Raw genomic sequence first — 20,582 nt, 5'->3', positions numbered from 1 at the left:
GGCTCAGTGAGGGTGGTGGCTAGGGCAGTCCTGCTCAGGCGGGATCTGTCTTCTTTAGGAATCTGTGCCTATTCTTCTTTATTTTCGTAGGATCAAAATCATCTGGAGACTTCTACTGGTGATCCACAGTGTTAAAGAAAACACAACCTGACAATAACATGGGTTACATTACCAACTCTGTATGTATTTGTATCTGCATATCATCACTGCCACACAAAATCTCCATTTCTGCTGCTTTTGACTGTTTGACATCCTGTTAATCTGACTGATGTTCTTTACATTACACTACAGCGCTCCAACATCTTTTTACTTTGACTTCCATAGAAAGTTAAGGTCTTTTTTCTCTTCTCCTGTAAAGTTGCTCTGTTTTTGTAGATGAAAGGGTTGTGCTTGACAGTGACGATTTATTCGGTATATTTTAATGTTATAAAATATGTCTGTTTTTTGAAGATCTTCTGGGCTGCCTAGGACCTTTGCACAGTACAGTAATAATAATAAGGCGTATATTGGGGATTGTAACGGTAATGCTCAGGTGTTGCTGTAGGGACTTGCTATGAATGATAGTGTCATAGTTCATGGTGCCAACATCTATTTTCAGTTAAGCCACTTCAGCTCACATTTCCAATACGAGCTTGGAGACAAAGCGTCAGATCAATACTCCATCTCCTCCAGCCTCAGAAACACAGCACAGCACACTAGCATTCATCATTCCTCTCATCCCCTAGTATTGATCGTCATTTTGTTTCCTACTGTGTGCGCTGTGTGATGCGTTCAGGATATATTTAATAGTTTAGGAGTTACTTTAGTTGTTTCACTGACAGCCCATGTTGATTTTTCATTTGTTCGCAGTTACTGAGAGCTTCCCCTCCCCCCAAACTCCAAAAAGGAACATCTCAGCATAGTAAGATTAAGAAGTAATGGAGTAAAAGCAAATACAAGAATCCAGACGTGAACTAGAGAAATGGACACACATAAAATAATTTATTATTGAATAGAATTTTGCACACAAAATGTTGCATGGTTGAACTCTTCGTTGCATCAGCCATATGGCATAATAAGCCCTAAAACAGCTTCATTGTGCAGCCTCTGGACCTTTATAATACAACTGGAATAGCTTTAGTTTGGCACACTTCACACTGATTGACGTTGGTATGGCTCACACTATGAAATATTCAATATATGCATCAAATATAGCAATGGTTTGTTTGGTTGTTTACACATCTTTACATTACACATGTGCAAAACTATAAAGAAACCTACCAACCAAAACAGAGGAACTGACCCAGAAAGCAAAATGCAGGGAGCAAAACGTCGGGCAGTGGACATAAGAGCTGGGGAAGCTTGTGAGGTCCCAGGTCAGAGGGGTGCAGTGTTTGCAGGTACTGGCTCGTTCCCCTAATGGCAGGCGTAGGGCCACGGTGCATAGAGAGTCTTTACATGTTCTTGTAGAGGGAGCGGTCCCGGGGCAGCTGGGGTTGTTGGGCGGTCAGTTTGAGGTGGAAGTGGTAGATGGTGATGGTGATGACGATGATAAGACCCAGGATGAGGCCCAGCACCAGCGGCAGAGTCTCCTCCAGACGCTCCCGTTGGTCCGTGATGCACTTATATGCTGTTAGGACAGGACAGAAGGGTTAATGCACTGCCATCTATCTATCTATCTATATATATATATATATATATATATATATACGTCTCTGGATTTAACATAAAGGGCTGTTTTCAAAGCACATTTTAAATGGGCCTCTAAAGTTCTTGTTACAGAACTGCTCCAACAGTCTAATATGCACATATGATGACTCTTAGATGAGTCTAAGATGCACATAAACCCTAGCTGAAATAATGAATGGACCAATAGAAATGCTCTGAAGTGACTTGGAATTGAAATTATTAATACACTATATGGACAAAAATATTGGGACACCTGCCCATTCATTGTTCCTTCCAAAATCAGGGCTACTAAAAACTCTTGTTGGAGTAATTGACTCTACTGTCCAGGGAAGGCTTTCTACTAGATTCTAGAGCCCTGCTGTAAGGGAGCATTCATTTGATTGCATTCAGCAACAGGAGTGTTAGTGAGGTCAGGATGTTTAATGATCTACACCTCACCTCATCCTATTCTCCCCAACTCATCTCAAAAGTATTGGATGGAGCACCATCATTCTAGAGGACACAGTTCCACTGCTCCACAGGTCAGTATACCCCTGTATAAACCCTTTTATATCCCTGTAGCCCACTCCTGGCATTAGGCAGGTTGATAGGTCTCTGCTCCAGAGAGTCCTACTCTATTGGTAATACTTCACTACAGGGACAAGACAAGCTGTGTGTGTGTGCATTTGCACATTTGTGTCAACAATGGGTGCAACTTAAAGTAACTGAATACATTCATTATAAGGGATGTCCACAAACATTTGGACATAAAGTGTACATGACTCTGCTTTTTCACATTCATATGTTTTGTATTGTCACAGTGCAACAATGACCGACACTCAAAGGCCAAAGGGTTCTGGATGTAACCATAACAAAGCACAGAATTATTTGTTGCTTAAATTGCAAGCTACAGAAAACCTTTTAAGAGCCAAAATGATTACTCCCTCAATTATTTTCTGTATATATAAGCATTCTTTTTTGCTCAGTGTAAGGGACTCTGTAATGTTTGTTTTATGCATTTTCATTTGATGTATTCGTTGTATTTTATAGTGTTAGACACACTATGCTAAGACACAGTTGGGGTTCCCTTTAATGCACCTTTAGGAGTCAGGTGATTATGATTAGAGCTTCTGTTAAACCATGCAGTTAACTTTCTATAATACTGACTTATTATACAACACAGGAACCTGTGTTCATATGCAACCTCCCTATGGCTCTAGTATTCTACAGGCCACTGATTACTTGAGGCCTTTGCATCATCCGTCACGTCTTCATCCTCCAGTGGAGGTCAGCAACCCATTCCCACACACGCCCCACAGTTTGAGGCCAGTTCCAGAACATTCACCCACTGTTGGACCACTCGTACAGCTGCAGTAAGAGGATTACCTTTGCTCAGCTCTACCGGCACACTGACAGGATTACGCGCCAGCCGCTGTAAACAATTAGACGTCTAATTGAAAAGGCTCATTGAGCTGGGAATTAATAATGGATGTGCGTGCCTCTGCGTAAGAGGTGTCATCCTCACACACTGCTGGTCTGTTCCAGAAATGCCAGGGGAGGAGACCTCCATTAGCTGTGCCACACACAACAGCCTGTCCATTCCCAACATGCATTATCAGCACTTCTGACTTTCTCACACTACAGGAGGTGGGGTGAGAGGTGAAATGTGATGCCTTGTCTTGGTTGCCGTGTTGGACACGAGCTTGTAAATCACACTGGTTTAAAGGGGACAAAGCTGACGGCCTCATTAACTAGAAAAGATGGGCATGCCAATAAATTCATAATGACCTCAAGCCGCGACCCCTGCTCTTCACAGGCTACTAATCTCCTCTCGCCAGCCCACTGCATAGTGAAGAAAGGCTCTTTTACAGAACTACTACAGGTCATCAGTTCACAGAGGGGTTGTGAACACAACAGAACGCTAGAGAATTGGTAAAGATACGCTGACCTACATTATAGCCTTTGTTCAGCAGCACTAAACCATGTACATTATGTGCACCATTTCCACACATAGATATGATGTCAAAGTTACTGCCTCAACTATATGGACACAGAAACTGTGTTCATTCATGCAGCTCTAATGAGGTAAACATTTACATCAAGTGATTTCCCACAAACTGAAATGTGAGGTATCAGGATTGCCGTTGGGTTAACTCTCAGGAAACACATGCAATACGTGCAAACAGATGAAATGAGAAAATATACATTAGACCATATACAGTAAACAACTTCCACATTCAATTTATGTAAAAAAAAAAAAAAGTTTGCCAAAACCTTGTATTTCCAAAACAGTAACTTTAAGTCATTTTGGAGCATTTCTGTTGGTCCATTTATCACAAAATTACATTGTATTTACAATGTAAAGAACAGCTAAAAAACTGTGAAAATGGAGATACAAGGTTATCTCTATATATGTATATGTATATATACACAGCCTGACATTTATGTAAAGTTCCATATTCTACTCATGTGATTAAATTGTGTGAATGAATGTTGCATGTGTATATACTAGTATTCTCACCAGTGTGATTTTGGTCTGTGAGCATGCTTGGGAAAACTGGGAATCTGCAGTGGTGATAGTTGTGGGGGTGGGTGTAAGGGGGGTGGGATATGAGGGGGGATGCAGCAGTGTTTCTTACGTTCACTGAACACAAAGTCGCTTTTGATGTCGAACGGCTGGATCTGGATGTCGGACATGTAGACTGTGACACCCTTCTGGTGGTCGCTGGAGATGAGGGTTAGGGTCTGTTGAGCTGCACACATGTACGACTGGCCCGCCGGAGTCACCAGCGCCGAGAGATGATGAGTGCTGGCTGTGTGTTTCCCCGCTGTAGAGGTACAGACACAAGTTACCTACAAGGAGGTGCTTTTCATCCCTACTGTAGACAACTGTGTTGAGTCAAAGCATACATCAAGTAAATACGCTTCAACAAATCAAGGATAACGATCACAAAGGACATAAAAACCCTGCCCCCAATGAAAGAAGGCTGAAATGAGCTTCGTCAACATGCATCATCCCACAAACAATAAGATTTACAAACATTCTAATAGTTGAACATGCTGAGAGCATAGCATCTCACAGAGCATGAAAAAGAAGTGTAGTGGAAGAGTAATGGAGTTAGCAGTTCAATGCTATCTGAATAGAAGAATATGAAAAATACTGAATTAATAACAGAATACATGCAGAACAGCGATGTGCCTTTTTAAGATCTATAGACTGTAATTTATCAAAAATAAAAGATAGTTTAGCTAATACAAAATGGGGTGTTTGCCATAAGTTTTTGGACGTGTCACTGCGTCTTGTTGCTGAGGTGTATGCGGCTGCACGCCCCACTGCAGCCCCATTAAGAACAAAGATTTGTGGGCCGAGAGAAAATAAAAGGATGGGAAACGTCCAAATGGAGTATAATAATAATAATAATAATAATGACCAATAAATAAATAAATAAATAAATGCAACGGGAGTGCAGGCAGTTGCATTACGGTTAGTCACTGCAGTGTACTGCGCAATTCCTCTGTTCAAGAACTACTGGTGCAGTTTTAGTAGGGGTGGGGGGAGCGTGTCCGCCCTCACTTTTTTTTTTTTTTTTTTTACTTTTTTCGTCATCAGATTCTTTGTGATTTTAGATATTTTGTTATTTATTTACAGCAAAATCTAGAATACAGTAGGAATTCTGTTCACAGATTATATCAAATGCTATTAGGCAATAAAACTCAGTATGTATAATCTTGCTTATTTTCTATGTTTCAATATTGACATCTAAAACCTTCATGAGGTGATTCTCGTCTCCCTAGTTTTACGTATAAATTACTGCATATAGGGTTTTGTGTAGTGACATTGCCCGACCCCCCCCCCCCCCGCCACACACAGACACACTTGTCAGTTAATAGAAAAGATAGACCCCTAAACCCCAGCTACACTCCTCCCAAAGCCTTGTTATTCCATAACTACAGTCAGTACAGTGCAAACCAACTGTCTTACTCCGTGTGGACCCATTAGTAGGTTCTGAGAACTGTACAAAGCATGCAGAGTCAGCAAATTACAGCACTTACTTTCATCTCTACTTTTCAGCATCATCATCATCATTATTATTTTACTATAGTAGTACAGTCAAATACTACAGTAGCACTACTACCACAACTACTGTGAATGTTCCCTGAATGGAATTAGTGCACTGTGGAAAGGCAGGGTGAAGTTACAGAGGGTGAAGTGTTGAGGAGTGCACACGGCTGCAGTACGCACGGTTGTATGCGTTGATGAAGTGTGTTGTGTCTGAGGTGTCGTACACCAGCTGGACTTTACTCATCTTCCACATCTCAGTCTCCTTCGCCTTTCCATCACTGCCCATTGTGCGCTTCTCCTGAACACATACACACACACACACACACACACGCACGTGCGGATGAATCAGTGGAACGTGTGGGCGTGTATAATCTGCTCGGTAATGTGTGCGTGTGTGTCTCGCCCACCTTGGTGAAGTAGATGCGGAGTGTGTAGGCGCCGTTTACCCAGGAGATGTGGAGCTCGGCCTCGGTACTGCCGCACGCGCCCTCGATGCGCGCGCCGCGGGGGAGCGCGAGAGAAGCCTGCTCTGTGATGAGCTGCGCACAGGCACACACACACACACACACACCTCATGCCGTCAGACAGGAGAGTACTACGGGGTTTGCAAAAGAGTGTATGGGGTGTAACAGAATAGTGTGTGTGTGTGTGTGTGTGTGTGTGTGTGTGTGTGTTGGCTATCTCAGTGCAGGTGTGATGATTCAGCACATCAGACAGAGTTAGGAGTCGCACGCGGCTTCTTCGTGTCTAAATGAGGGCGCTGAAGTGGCGCTGTAGAGAACCTCAGTGGTTCCTCAGGTTCTCCAGTGCTGATGTTCTAGACTGTAGACACTGTGAGGGTGAAGAAGGGTGAACTCACATCTATGCCGTTAAGCGCGAGCACGTCGTAAGGGATGAGGAACCTGACGGCGAACTCGGCCATCAGACAGGTGGTCCCGTTCTCCCGAACCACGAAGATATCCTTGTCCGGGTTCGGAGACAGTCCGGACAAGTTCTCCACCTCCTGCTCCGCCAGCAGAACCGGAGACACGAGCAGACAGCCTGCATACACACACACACACACACACACACACACACACACTGGGGTTTAGAGTCCAGCTAAAACTGAGCCAGTAGCCCGAGTTTTCCCTTCACTTCACCTTCTTTCTGCCCTTACTGCTGCTTTCTCATTTCCTTTTCTTTCCATTATTACCATCTCTCTCTCTCTCTCTCTCTCTCTCTCTCTCTCTCTCTCTCTCTTCTTTCTTTCTTTCTTTATTTCTTTCTATTGTTACCTTTTCTTTTATCAAATGTCTTCTTTTCTCGTTTTGTCTTTTGGTACACTTTTTTTCACCTTTAATTGTTTTTATTTTCTTTCACCTTTAATATTACCACCCCCTCTCTCTATCTCTCTCTTTTACTTTCTCTCTCTCGTTTGTTGTGTTTGTTCTTTTTTCTCATTTTCTTTTTTCTTTTTTCTGTTTGCGTGTCTTGTTATCATTCCTTTATTAGGTCTATATTGGCCGTTGATTTTTTTTTCTCATTTTTCGTTCTTTGTTTTTATTGTGTTTTTTTTTTTTTTTTTTTTTTTTTTTGTTCAAGCTTCTCTCCCCCACCTCCCCTCTTTCTCTCATCGTCGTTTCTTTCTCTCCTTTGTCTCTCTCATCCTCTCTACGCTATACTTCTTTGGCTTCTTCTTCTTTCCTTTTCTTTCTAGCTTCTAGTTTTCTCTCTCTCTATGACTACGTCCAGTGCACGCAGGTATGACGTATCGAGCTGGTCTGCTGATCGGCTGCAGTAACTCGTTCAGTCGCATTTCTTTTCTTTGATTCAGTCATTCTGGGTATTTGTGCGTTAAGGAATTCACAAATCCATTCTACCGCTTCAGCCCCTGTCTGCCGAGTGTGTGTGTGTGTGTGTGTGTGTATGTGCTCGTGCTCTACTCACCCAGCACGCAGAAGGCCACCGCGCTGTCCATGGTGTTCTCCCCCTCTTTCACTCTTTCTCGCACACGCACGCACGCACGCAAGCACGCGCGCGCACGCTCCCACTCACACTCACGCGCCGGAATGGGTGCGTGTGTGTGCGCGCGCGCTGACGGCACCGGCGCTCTGCTGCGCTGTGAAACGAGTCACGCGCCGATCATCGCCACCGCAGCAGGCGCAGGTGAGGCAACATCCGGGCACTCCGTGCGCTTTCACTCCTTTGCGGAGGCGCCTGACGTTCTCTGAAGCTCTCTGAGGAAGAAGAAGGAGATGAGGCAGAATGCCGTCCGCGCACAGCCGCGCACGCGGGGGGGGGAGAAAGAGTCCGGCTCAGGGTCAGCAGGGTAGTTTCCTATCCGGTTGCCCTGGCGAGCACGCGCAGCTCGAGTCCCGCACTGCTGCTCTGCCCATACCTGCGCTGTGAACGGGACAGTAGAGGGAAGAGCTGTACTCCCTCCCCCCACTCCAACACACACACACACACACACACGCACACTCACATCAGCTCCAAAATGTCCTCCTCCTCCTCCTCCTCTTCCTCCTCCTCCTCCTCCTCCCGCGAGGCTGCAGCTGCTCTCGCGCGCGCGTTTCTGGCCTCCGTTGCAGAGCTGTAACGTGTGAGCTCAGCCGTGCGAGGACGAAACTGCGTCCTTAATAACCCTACCTACACACACACACACACACACACACACACTTCTGCTCTGACGAAGCGCCCTCCCTACGACTTCTCAAAGGGAGAAAGGCTAATGGAGTCCACGTTCACATTTGACTGCAGATAGGAAAACATCTCCTCCAGTGTGAGAACACAACTGCTGTAGACCTCATTCCTGCAGACCAGGGCCTGATTAAGTGTACTCAGTTCCACATACAGAAACAGACACTGGATTTACAAGATGTTAAACATTTACATTACATCACTGCACTCAGCAACAACAGTGTTACTACAGTCAGGAACTGATATTGAATGAGCACATCAGGACTTTAAGGGTTAACTTCACAAACAAGGATAAACATCAATCAGAACCTGCACTGATGTTTGATTCATTCATTTCTGAACACGTTGAGCTGTTTTAATAACATACACTGACCTGTAAGGTTTGTTTGTGCAGTACATCCTCTCACTAAAACTTTCCCATTGGTTCCTGTGCCCTCTGATTTGCATACCAGGCGTGTCCTTCAGTCACTGTCACTCACCATCAATGTGTCATCTTTCTCAGCAGCTACCTTCTCTTGGGTGTCTGTGTGTGTGTTTAATGTTTTTGCTTGATTATCTGCTCTTCAGTATCGCAGGTTGTATTAGGAGTTTACTGTTGTCTGTATTTTGGGAGTGTGAGTCTGAAGGTTGTGTGTTAGTGTTCCTTCTCTTCAGACGGTCATGTAATTATAGTCAGTGCTTGGGTGGTAGACAAGTTAGCTGTCTGTAAAATAGTGATGTTTCTCTGTAGAATCTTTAAGGAAATATTCAGTCAATTTATTGTTTTTTAACTGAACTTGAATTCTGTAAATTTAAAGGAAACAAGGACTGAGATTAGTTCTGGACTACATTTATATTTCAGTGGAAAATGTTCCATTAAGAATGCTGTATAGCCCACAACTATGCTTAATCTCTGGCCCATAGTGTATTGGGAAAATTAGTACCATTAGCCACTCTCTTTTAGATATTAACTCATATTTCATTTTTAAGATTTTTTAAAGATCTATTCTGTTCTGATTTATCTGAACTGTGTTGCTGTTGAACATGTGGCTAATTACCTAAAGGTTTAAGTCAATGCTTGCAATTTCTGTTTTTGTTTTTGTAATGGAACTGCAATAAATGCTGGGGGGAAAAGTAAAATGACCGACAGCAAAGGCTGCAAATCAAAAACTGCATTAAGAAATTATCTGTAAAATATCAACCCAACTCATATCTAAAGTTTGATGCCAATAATAAGAAGTTACATTTCTTTTACAGAACTGATACTATATACTGATCTTTCTTGCGTTCTTAAATTCCATTCAGGGTTATGTAAAATTACAAGCGTTGTCTATAATTTAACATGTTTCTAATTGTTAGGTTTAAGTTCATACATAGAAAACACTGGGGAAAGATACACCCATATTACTATTTAAAAAACAGCTAAACAAGAATCAACAAGTTAAAGTAAATGCAGTTAAATAAAAAAAAAAAAACTTGCAGAAACTTTCAGTAAGAACACAACTAAAATACATTGGCAATCTATGCCTTCACCCAACACTTTTGCAACCTAGTCATAGTCCAAACACATAAATCAATAACTTGGCTTTTAAATCTCAGACCAATCAGAGAAATATATTAAATTATACGAATTATACAGAAGCTAGTCTGTGAGAAATGACAACACAAGGATGGTAAGTAAGGGGGAAGGACAGAAAACAAGATGTTGGGTTTATTGACTGGGAAACAAATCCCATTGGCTCCTGTGCCTACAGATTTGCATACAAGGCGTGTCCTTCAATCATTGACACTCACCATCAATGTGTCATCTTTCTCTGCAGCTACTGTCTCTTGGGTGTCATTATGTATTTTCTGCTTTTTGTGTTGTAGATTATAAGAGTAGTTAATACCTGTTTTTATTTTAGATGTTAACTTCTATTTAGTTTTTGAAGTTTAGGTTTTATTCTGTTCTGATTCATCTGAACTGCTTTGTTGTTGAATGTGCTGAACATTTATGTCAAAGCTAACATTTTTTGTTTTTGTCTGTAATTTAACTGAAATAAAAATTCAGGACAAAACCTGTAATAGATACAAATTTACAGCTATTTTCTGTGTTCTTAAATTCAATTTACTTTTATGTGAAATTGCAGTCATTATCAACAATTAAACATGCTGCAATTAGCATGAAAAGATATGTTCAAGCTTAGAACTCAACTTTTTATCTTCACAATTTAACTTCACAATAAATTGGAAAAAATACACCCAAATCATTAACATAAACACACACAATGATTGTTTAATCTTAAAACCTAAAACCAACCAATCACTATTTAGCACAAATGTTTTTGCTTGGTTGTTGATTTTTCAGTATTGGTAGTTGTAGGAGTAGTCTACTGTTTGTGTCAGGAAAAATCTTTAAAATAGTGATGTTTCTCTGAAGAATCTTCAAGGAAGTACTTTGTACATTCATTGCTTTTCAGCTGCACTGGCGTTCAGCACATTCAAATGAAAAATACTCTTCCACCTTAAAATCTAGGACCAACAAACAAGGCTTAGCTCTAATCTATACCCAAAGAAGGCAGCATGGGCGAAATAACTACACAAAGACGGTAAGTGAGGAGGAAGGACAGGCCCAGTAATCAAATGGTTGGTGCCAGGAGACAATGGGAAAAGTGTGAGTTTGTATTCCAAAATAGAAACTGCACTGATGGATTTAATGATTTCTGAACAAGTTTAATGTAACTGAGCTGTGCTGTTTAAATAACATACACTGACCTGTAGTGTTTGTTTCTGCAATACAATACAACCCCTTAGTAAAACTAAGGCTCCTGTGATTAAATATTTATGTATTAAATATTTGCATATTAAATATTTCCTTCAAATCACTGACACTCACCGTCAATGTATTATTTTTCTCTGCAGCTACCTTCTCTGTCTGTGCATGTTATTTTTTTTTTTTTTTTTTTTTGATGTTGTAGGTTATAGGAGTAGTTTTTCGTTCTGTGCTTTAGTGAGTTTGACTCTATGTAGGTTGTTTGGTAGTGTTCTTTCTCTGATTAAACTAATGAAATTGTCTCTTCATTTATTGTTTTTGCACATGAAGTATGTACATTCAGATGAAACAAGGATTGAAATTTATACTGGACTATATTTGTCTTTCAGCTGATAATTTCTATTAAAAATGCTGTGTAGCCCACAATTATGCTAAATCCCCATCTGGAGAATTGCCCAACAGTGTATTAGGAATGTTAATATCATTAGATAATCTATTTATTCTATTTACATTAGATAGATAGTATATATTCTATACTTCTATTTATTTTTTGACATTTTAATTCTATTCTGATTAATCTGAACTGCATTGCTGTTGAACATGCAGACCCAATTTCCAAATGGTTGGTGCCAGGAGCCAATAGAAAAGTATGAGTTTGTCCTCAAAAATAGAAACTGCACTGATGTTGGATGTTTCATGTAACTGAATCAGTTGTGCTTTTTAATAACATACACTGACCTCTAGGGTTTTTTGTGCAATACAACCCCTTATTAAAACTTTCCTTTTGGCTCATGTCATTATTTGCATATAGGCGTGTCTTCAATCACTGACACTCACCGTCAATGTATTATCTTTCTCTGCAGCTACCTTCTCTTGGGTGTTTTTTTTTTATGTGTTTTATGTTTATGGTTTGTTGTCTTTTTTTAATGTCATAGTTTGTGGTAGAAGTTTATCATTGTTTGTGTTTATTGGTGTGGCTCTCTGTTAGTTGTGTGCTAGCATTATTCTTATGCAGATTGCCATGTAATTATGGTTAGTGTTTGGGTGGTTAATACTATGCATATACTTGCATAACTGCAGAGGCTTTAGCATGGAAGCTTTCTGAATGTGTTCAGTGAGTATAATTTAGGAAAAGTCTGTAAAATAGTGATGTTTCTCTGATGAAACTAATAAAATTTTCTGTAAGTTTCTATACGTTTTTTTTTAAACTACCCATGATAATAAGTTAATTTTTTTTGGAACAAAAACTATATTGTTTATAAAGCCAGTTTCTGCTTTTTTAAACTAAATTCACATTTATGTAAAATTACAATAATTATCTATAAATGCAGCTAATTACATACAGATATATAAAATACATCCAAACTACTAGAAACAAAGACAGCTAAACAAAAACCACAAAAGCTAAAATGTAATTGCCTAATGCCAGCTCAGCATGAAAAAATACAAAAATGCCCATAACTTCAAAGCAGCTAATCACATTCACAAACACATAAACTGACCACTTAGTCTAACCAACCACTGTTTAACACACAAACCTTAGAGAAGGTAGCCTGGGAGAAATGACAACACAAAGACAGTAGGTGAGGGGGAAGGACAGACCCAGTATTTAAAGGGTTGGTGCCAGAAGCCAACAGAAAAGGTGTGAGTTTGTACTCCAAAATAGAAACTCCACTGATGTTGGATTTAATCATTTCTGAACACGTTTATATGTGACTGAGTCAGCTGTGCTTCTTTAATGACATACTGACCTGGAGGGTTTGTTTATGCAATAATGTCTTCTCTTGGGTGTCTTTATGCATTTTATGTGTTTTGGTTTATTGCCTGGCCTCAGTTTTGTAGGTTGTAAAAGTAAGTTACCATTTTATGTGCTGCTGAGGCTGTGTGTTAATGTTCACTCTCTTTATAATTGCCAGAAAATGTTTGAGCTTGGCTGTTTGAACTTTTATTCTTGTCAGTTTTATAAAAGTGTTCAACTGTTCAGCATATACAGGCTGTAGTACATCAACATATCAATTCATACTGCCATAGAAAAAATCACAGAAACAACAAGGCTGAAATTGTGATGTTCATAACATTTGCTCAAAACTACTGTGCATTACGCATTTATTTTTCTGTACTGATTGATTCTGGACGTTTTACTGACCAGAGATGGTTGTTTTCTCTTTCCCGAGTTGTTTTAAGTAGACTGACTGAGGTAGTTAATATATTTAACAAGACATTTATATAGGCCCCTTGTTGCACATCTTGTGAACGTAATTTGTTTCTCATTACTTTATTAATCATGTCAACATGCACTGTATAGACAAAAGTATTGGGACACCGGCTCATTCATTGGTTTTTCTAAAATCAAGAGTATTAAAATAGTTAATCCTGCTTTTGTTGGAGTAGCTGTCTCTACTTTCTAAGGAATGCTTTCTACCAGATTTTGGCACATTGCTGTGAGGATTTGATTGTATACAGTGACTAGCATAAGTGAGGTCAGGACATCTCGGATGTTCACCACGCCCACCTCACCTCCAACTCTTGAAACTCCAAAGTTATTGCACGGCGCACCATCAATCCAGATAACACTGTTCCACTGCTCCACAGCTCAATGCTGAGGGGCTTCATATCCCTCCAGCCCAAGATTGGCATTAGGCTTGGTGCCTGGTTCATGTTTATCTGCTGCAGAGAATTCTATTTTATTGCCAGTACTTCTCGACAGGGATTAGACAAGCTGTGTGTGTGTGTGTGTGTGCATGTCAGCATATTCCAGTACTGTTTCTTAGTAAAGTAAATAACAGGTTATAAGCACTGTAAGGACGTCTTATTAAACTACACACATTTCCACAGAGTTGTTTTAGTGTTGCCTTTATTAATTATTACCGGACATGAAGTCATGTAAATAAATCAAGTGATGATAATGTGAAATGTAGAAAAAATCTGTATCACCTTAACTGCCCACTAAACTGGGTTTAGGTATAATTGAATCCTTTGCATGTTGTAAAAAAGAAATCACAAAGATCAAAACACAGAAAATTACAACATGATTTCATGTTTCATGGTCTTTAATGTAGGAAACTATTCATGAATGAAAGGGCTGTTCTGCAAAATAACAAGAAATTCTTCAAATGTAATATTTAATAAATATGACTAATAAACTGTAACCTGTAAAAATAAATATACAAAACAGAAACTGCACTGCACAAAAAATAATTATTTCCCAAGAAAAGTTTTTGTGTACAAAGTTATATGTTTCTACATTCATGTCCCAATGGTTAGAGTTAGGATTGCTAAAAATTATAAATAAAGCATACATCAAAGTAACTGTAATTAAAATGAACAGTATACTGTTATTTGGGTAAAATTATGCTAGTACCACACACATTTACATACTTTTAAAAACATACCTTTTTACATACCTTTTAAAACATTATTTTATTCACTTACCCGCTTTCATTCAGAAGTAATACACTGATAACCCTCAGAAAACCTTGGAATAAACAAGAGTTTTTGTGTCCCCTATAAACAGATATGCCAGAGTACCTGTTCTGTCTGTCCAGTCCTTCCTCTCCAGCTCCTCATCTTCAAACCGCAGAACACATTCACTGACTCGAGGCAGCTGCTGCCACTTTGGGCTGAAAGTCAAACTCGCATTTCACCGCACTGATGCTGTCTATGCTCGGCTTGCTGCCCACCTGGGGGTGCTTAAGTCCCAGGGGAAAAGTCTCTGACCTGGGCAGTCCTCGCACACCTGTCCCACACTCGCTGTGTCCGTGTGGGTCCTGCGACCCGCTGCACCCCTGCAGAGCCTCTTTGCCACTCTTTTTCAGTTCTGGGAAGGTGAAGCGCCGCAGCAGTCTGCTGCCCAAGACGGAGAAGGCGGGGGCACTTGCCTGTGGGGCTATTGGGATGTCCTGGAGTTCAATCTCAGTTGGTTTCATGCCAGTCTTGCTCTTGTGCAGGGGCTTGGGGACATGCTCTGGTCGTGCTGGACCCAGGGCACTTGTGGGAAGGCTGCATCGCTTTCGGTAGTAGCTGTCATCAAAGCGCCTCATGCCGAAATTATGAGAACCCTTTTTAGATCCATCTCCATCACACTCTTCTTTGTTGGCTTTTCTGATCGGAGTCAGCAGAATACCAAGTGGACCAGACAGATGACCAGTGGACAAGGTCTGGGATACCGAGCTTCTGCACATGTTTTTGGTCACTCTTGGAGAATATAACGGCAAAAGGTGATGCTCTGGCCCTCTCGACAGTGGTGGTAGGTGATCACTTGTGCAGGTGTCCACTCCTTGCTTCGGTGTGAGGATGGCTCGGGACCTCTGTAGGGGTTTCGGGGTAAGGATGCTGGAAAAAAAGCCCCGTGGGGCAGGTGTCAAGGTGTCACTTTCTCTCTCTAGTTCCTTAATGGAGTCCATTGATTTCATTTTGCCCTGTAAAATGAGGGACCTCTTTGGGCCAGAGCCCAACAGTTGCCGCATCCCATGTGGGGTCAAACCTCTGCTGTGCAGAGTCGCTTGATCACAATCTCTTTGTTCAGAGGATTCCCCCAGTAGCGCCTCGTAGCTCTTCTCACTATCACTGGTATTTTCAGATCTTTCACACAGGGTGTCATCATGTTCGTACACCTTCCTGGAGCTGCACATGAGTGCAGATAGACACTCTGTGTGGCCAAGGTACTTAGCCACCACCACTGCAGAGTTTCCCACTTTGTTGGGCCGGTCTATCCGGAGGCCTAGCCTCTTGAAAGCCCTGACCAAGAATTCCAAAACCAGAGAATGACCAGCGACAGCCGCATACATCAGTGCTGTGTTTCCCCAGATATCTGCCATCTCAGGGTCTGCGTTGTACCTCACAAGCATTTTCACAGCATCCAGGTAGCCTTTCTCACAGGCATAGCTGAGTGCGGTGCGCCCGGTCTCGTCCTGTTGGTTGACATTGGCACCCCTTTGCAACAGGAGGTTCATGAACCTGGACCTGGCGTGAGAGTCCACAAGGCATACTGATGAGATGAGAGGGGTGCGAGCACCCTCAGTCTTTGAATCAACAATCTTTCCATCGAGAGCATCCAGTATGAATCTGGCTAGGTGGATCTTGTCCTTGGAAATGGCATCCAAAAGGATTTTGGTGTCCGTTTTCAAGTCTGTCTTCTCAGAGAGCTTCAGCATAATGCCGTGATGGAAACACAGTTGCTACAAACACAGGAGTGCACTAAGCTGAGGAGCATGAAGGGAAAGCCTCTCTCCTCACCTGACGCTCATGGCTGTTTTATGCCATGGCTCTGGAGTTGCCACGACAACCTAAACATGATTAGCAGACTTTGATGTTTGTAAATGGAGTCATTAATGGGGTAATTATTAAAGGTACTTCAGAGACAACCCCAATTGCATGATGGGAATTGCTGAATGTGGTTACGGAGTAGAAAAAATGAATCTGCAGAAAGGCAGTGGTGAATTAATGTAGGAAGCCGTTTAATTGGTATTTTCATTCTTTTACTTGAGTATTTGTTGGGCTTTTATTATGTTGTGTTGATTCAGCACAGGTTTACTGTTGCAAAAACAGTACCTTATCCAAACCTCAGTTTCAATGCTGGAAGATGCTGGATGTACAGCAGATCTACAGAAAGTCTAAACGTTTTTTTAATTTATTTCAGCTTAAAGTCATTTTTTGTTAATGTTCCAATACTTTAATTTCACTGTGGCGATTAAACAATCGTGGATCGTGTCTGTTCGGCCCTTTCCCGACCATCTGCAACGCAAATGAATTATGCACCACACATCACTGAAATGTATGCTCAACACATAACAGTTGCTTCCCTTTACAAACCATAATGAGATAAACCTTTCATTCTAACACCTGCCTTTAATTAACAGGACATGTACTTTACTGCTGTGAGATTCCACCACACACAAGGAAACAGTCTGTTTCATTTAACACCTGGATAGTTTATTGGTACACATACTATAAAACGGTATTAAAGTAGCAGGATAACAACAGTATTTTTAGTATTTTTCCTTGCTAGAAGTTTGACAAATACAATATTAATACAAAAACACTCACAGAATGGTCCATTGACTAGCTGCAGATAGCTCAGAAAAACAAAACAAAAAACGATACAAATGGATGAAATTCAAAGCAACAATTGTTCTGCAAAAATAATCTGCTTTTTCTGCAAACTATATAGCAAAAAGTCTACATGAAAGTCGCGCAACATTCAACTAGTGCAAAAAGCCTCTAACTAACGAAATATAGTCTTAAACTACACACCATATTTAGTAATATATTTTTTATATTTATATATTTATATATATCTGTATATAAATAAACCCTTATTTTGGCATTTTTCATTTGTAAAATAATTTAAACGTCCTACCAGACATTGAGTGGCACATTTGTAAGCAATGGATTTTAAAAGCACTTCGCTTATTATTCTGTAGAAGATATGTGGTGAAAGCATAATACAGGTACCAGTTCTTGATGTCAAGAATTGCCAAAAAAACAAAAACAGGTAAGAAAATAACTTAGTGGTTGATAGGTGGCTTTCCCATTACAAACATGTACACGCTATCCCAGAGCCCTTGTAGAATAAGCATACTTTTCAACCTTTTGGTTAAATTAACTACATACATTCCAGTATATACAATATACTCTCTCTTCACTATCTAGAAGGTTTCAACAGGAGACATCATTTAGTCAGAGGAAAACCATATGGTTCTTAAACGTTCTCAAACGTTCTTATGTTTCTGTAAATAAAGTTTTGAAGTGTTGTCTGCGTTAAGACCCATAGGAGGAGCTGCCTGTTTGACTGCCTCATTCTTCAAGCAAAAACAAAAAGTCTCTGGACTACAATAAGCCCCAAGCACTAAGATTGTGAGAATAAAGCACCTATTCTTCTAACCCACTTAACCTTCATTGCACTCAGCTCATTTCAGTGATTGTTTTATCAAATCGCTTAAAAAGGTGAATTTTTTGATAGTTGAACACAAGGAGCCAATGGATGGTTGCTAAAGGTCTTGCTAAATTTTCAACAGCACCGGAAAACCTCATAGATTTTGCCTCACACTTTTCTGAGGGGTATTTGGTTTGGGTCTATCATCATGGAATGTCAACACCATAGCTGTCATAACATTGAAACGTGCGGACACACAGTGTAACAGCAAGTACAGTACAGTGTCATTAAATATGCGCAAACATGATAAATCATAGTGGCATTTAAATAAAAAAGGAACTGCTGAAGGAAACAAACCTTGATGAGAAATGAAAATAACAGACTTGGGTAAAACTCTTCATTTATTATAAGTCTTTAGAAAATAAGCAAAAGCAAAACAAAATGTGGTCTGTTTGAGAAAAAAACATCAGTGTAAGAACTACATGGACTACTAGGTTTGGTTTCATTCAGATCGGACTTTTTCCACCCTCGATACAGTGTTCAGACATTCGACTGTACATTCTTACCACAGGGGAAACCAAGTGCACTGCTACAGATTCCAAAATAATCCTTTTGACGGCCTACCACGTATAAAGTGCTCAGGATATTTTACTCAACTTCTTGTGTAGCGCATCTTTCACAACGTTGTGCTCACATAAAACAAACTAATATTTCTTTTTCAGGTTTACCTCTATTTGCCTGGTGCTGCTACTATGAACTAGTACCATTGAGACAGAAGTTAAAAGGTTTACAAAGAACACTTTGAGTTTCGTCCGTCTCAGGCCACCACCACAGGGGATTGTAGAGGGGCTGATGATCAGTGTGGTCCGCGGTAAGTTCGCCATATCCGCAGACGTCAGAACGCCAGTGGCAGCAGGAGAAAAACACTGCCTGGTATGTCCGTTCCACAGAGGGCCTGGCTGCTCCAGAAGGACACACCGTCCTCGCCCATCTCAGCAGCGAGGGCGGACTACAGACAGAGGTCGATGTCAGAGACTGGTTGGAATAAAGGAACAAGGGAGGGTTCCATGGTTCCATGCTTGATGGAGCTCCTAAGTATAAAGAAGGGTTGACTGGGTGGTAAGGGAGGAGCAGGAGGGTTGTCTGAGGGTTTCCGGGTGGGGAGGTGGGAGTGGTGGCTTACAGGAAGGAGTCTCTTTCTCACTCTCTCTTTCTCATGCTCTCCGTTTGCTTAGATCGGGGATGGAGTTGTTACACTACTGTTGCTGGTCTGCGGTCCATCTCCGCCTCCAGCTTCACCATCTGCTGCATGTCCTTGGCCTGGAATGATCACATGGGCACATACCTTTAGCTTTAAAGCCAAACTGTAACCCCTCCCACTTTACTCGCCATAAAACCTGCGCATGTCTTGTAACAGCTATCAAATAACACAACACCACATCTGTGCTCGTAAAGAGATGCACGCCATGTTTTTCTCTTTGGAGTCAAAATCGACTGTAATCAAATGTAATGACATAAACGTATTTCATTATGTTAGTCATTTTAATGATGTACTTAAATATAATTTAAATAGTATAGCACAGGAATCTTTAATCCCAGTCCTAACCCAAGTGTCAAGAAACATTTGAAGAAATGTCAAGAAATGATTTTTCTGCTCTATTATTTATTGTTTTGCTCCTCATGGAAGAGAATGTCTTACAAAAATGTAAACATACGCAGTGCTAGTGTGATGCTTGCAGCCCTACTTTTATACACCCAACACAGCATAACTGCATAACATCCAATCTGATGGAAGCCACTGAAGCCAATTTCTCAATATTGCCATAGTAAAGAGGGCCACAGTCACTTTACTGAATCCACCTGATAATTAGTCTAAAATAGTAATGGTCCTGGAAGGTCAGAGGTCCTGTACAGTTTGATGATTTCAGAATCAAACAATTAGATTTTATTTTTGCTGGCTGAGAAAGATATCAGTTGCAAGAAAGATACTGTGTTTCCCTACATATATACATTTACTACATCAGATAATTAACCACTGAGAACTCATTTGTGTTTGAGCAGGGAAATCGCCGTTGAGTCTGAAGCTGGACTTTCTTTATAACCCTTTAAACAAGGTGACTCATAGCACTGTGTGATATTCCAACAAAGCTCCAGCAAAGCTGAGGAGTGGTTTGCAGTGAAATGCCAGGTGCTGAAAAAGCTCTATAGGTATTTTGCTTAGTAATAGTGTATGTCTCAGAGTAGTAAATGACTCACTGTTTAACAGGACTGCTGACACTCCAGTGGCTGACATTGTTGAGTTTCATAACACCATCAAACTCTTTCACTCAAACACAAAAAGACTGACCTGCTCTTGCTATTTTCTGTCAGGTCACAATGAGAATGGTTGTGCTCTCCCAAGTGTGCTCTTCCGACATGTTTGTTCTCCAAACTATGCTCTTCTGTGTTCTTCTTACTGTTATTTTCTGTGTTCCTTTTTAACTGTGCTCTTCTGTGTTATTTCCTAACGGTGCTCTTCTGTGTTTAACTGTGCTTTTCCAACTGTGTTGTTCTATGTTCTGACTGTGCTCTTCTGTGTTTTGACTGTG

General features: G+C 40.9%; 2 protein-coding genes across 4 annotated transcripts in view; both read right to left on the bottom strand.

The window, feature by feature from the left end:
* Positions 1-962: 962 nt before the first annotated feature.
* Positions 963-8,164, bottom strand: lamp5 (lysosomal associated membrane protein family member 5). Its single transcript, XM_072696804.1, has 6 exons — positions 7,637-8,164; positions 6,570-6,751; positions 6,118-6,249; positions 5,891-6,008; positions 4,287-4,475; positions 963-1,609 (listed from the first exon to the last, which is right to left on the bottom strand). The coding sequence occupies exons 1-6, from the start codon at positions 7,665-7,667 to the stop codon at positions 1,434-1,436; spliced, it is 828 nt and encodes a 275-aa protein (XP_072552905.1). The 5' UTR covers positions 7,668-8,164; the 3' UTR covers positions 963-1,433.
* Positions 8,165-17,029: 8,865 nt separating this feature from the next.
* LOC140559725 (1-phosphatidylinositol 4,5-bisphosphate phosphodiesterase beta-4-like) overlaps positions 17,030-20,582 on the bottom strand; it is an 80,264-nt gene continuing 76,711 nt past the window's right edge. For all 3 annotated transcript variants that reach the window (XM_072683326.1, XM_072683334.1, XM_072683342.1), the window contains one exon: positions 17,030-19,314. In XM_072683326.1, the coding sequence (XP_072539427.1) occupies positions 19,226-19,314 (89 nt within the window). In that variant the 3' untranslated portion in view covers positions 17,030-19,225. The remainder of the gene's footprint in view (positions 19,315-20,582) is intronic.

The sequence above is a fragment of the Salminus brasiliensis genome, chromosome 1 (genome assembly GCF_030463535.1).
Source record: "Salminus brasiliensis chromosome 1, fSalBra1.hap2, whole genome shotgun sequence".
Classification (NCBI taxonomy): Eukaryota; Metazoa; Chordata; class Actinopteri; order Characiformes; family Bryconidae; genus Salminus; species Salminus brasiliensis.
The sequence above is the reverse complement of the archived record's forward strand: the minus strand, read 5'-3'. Positions and strand labels throughout refer to the sequence as shown.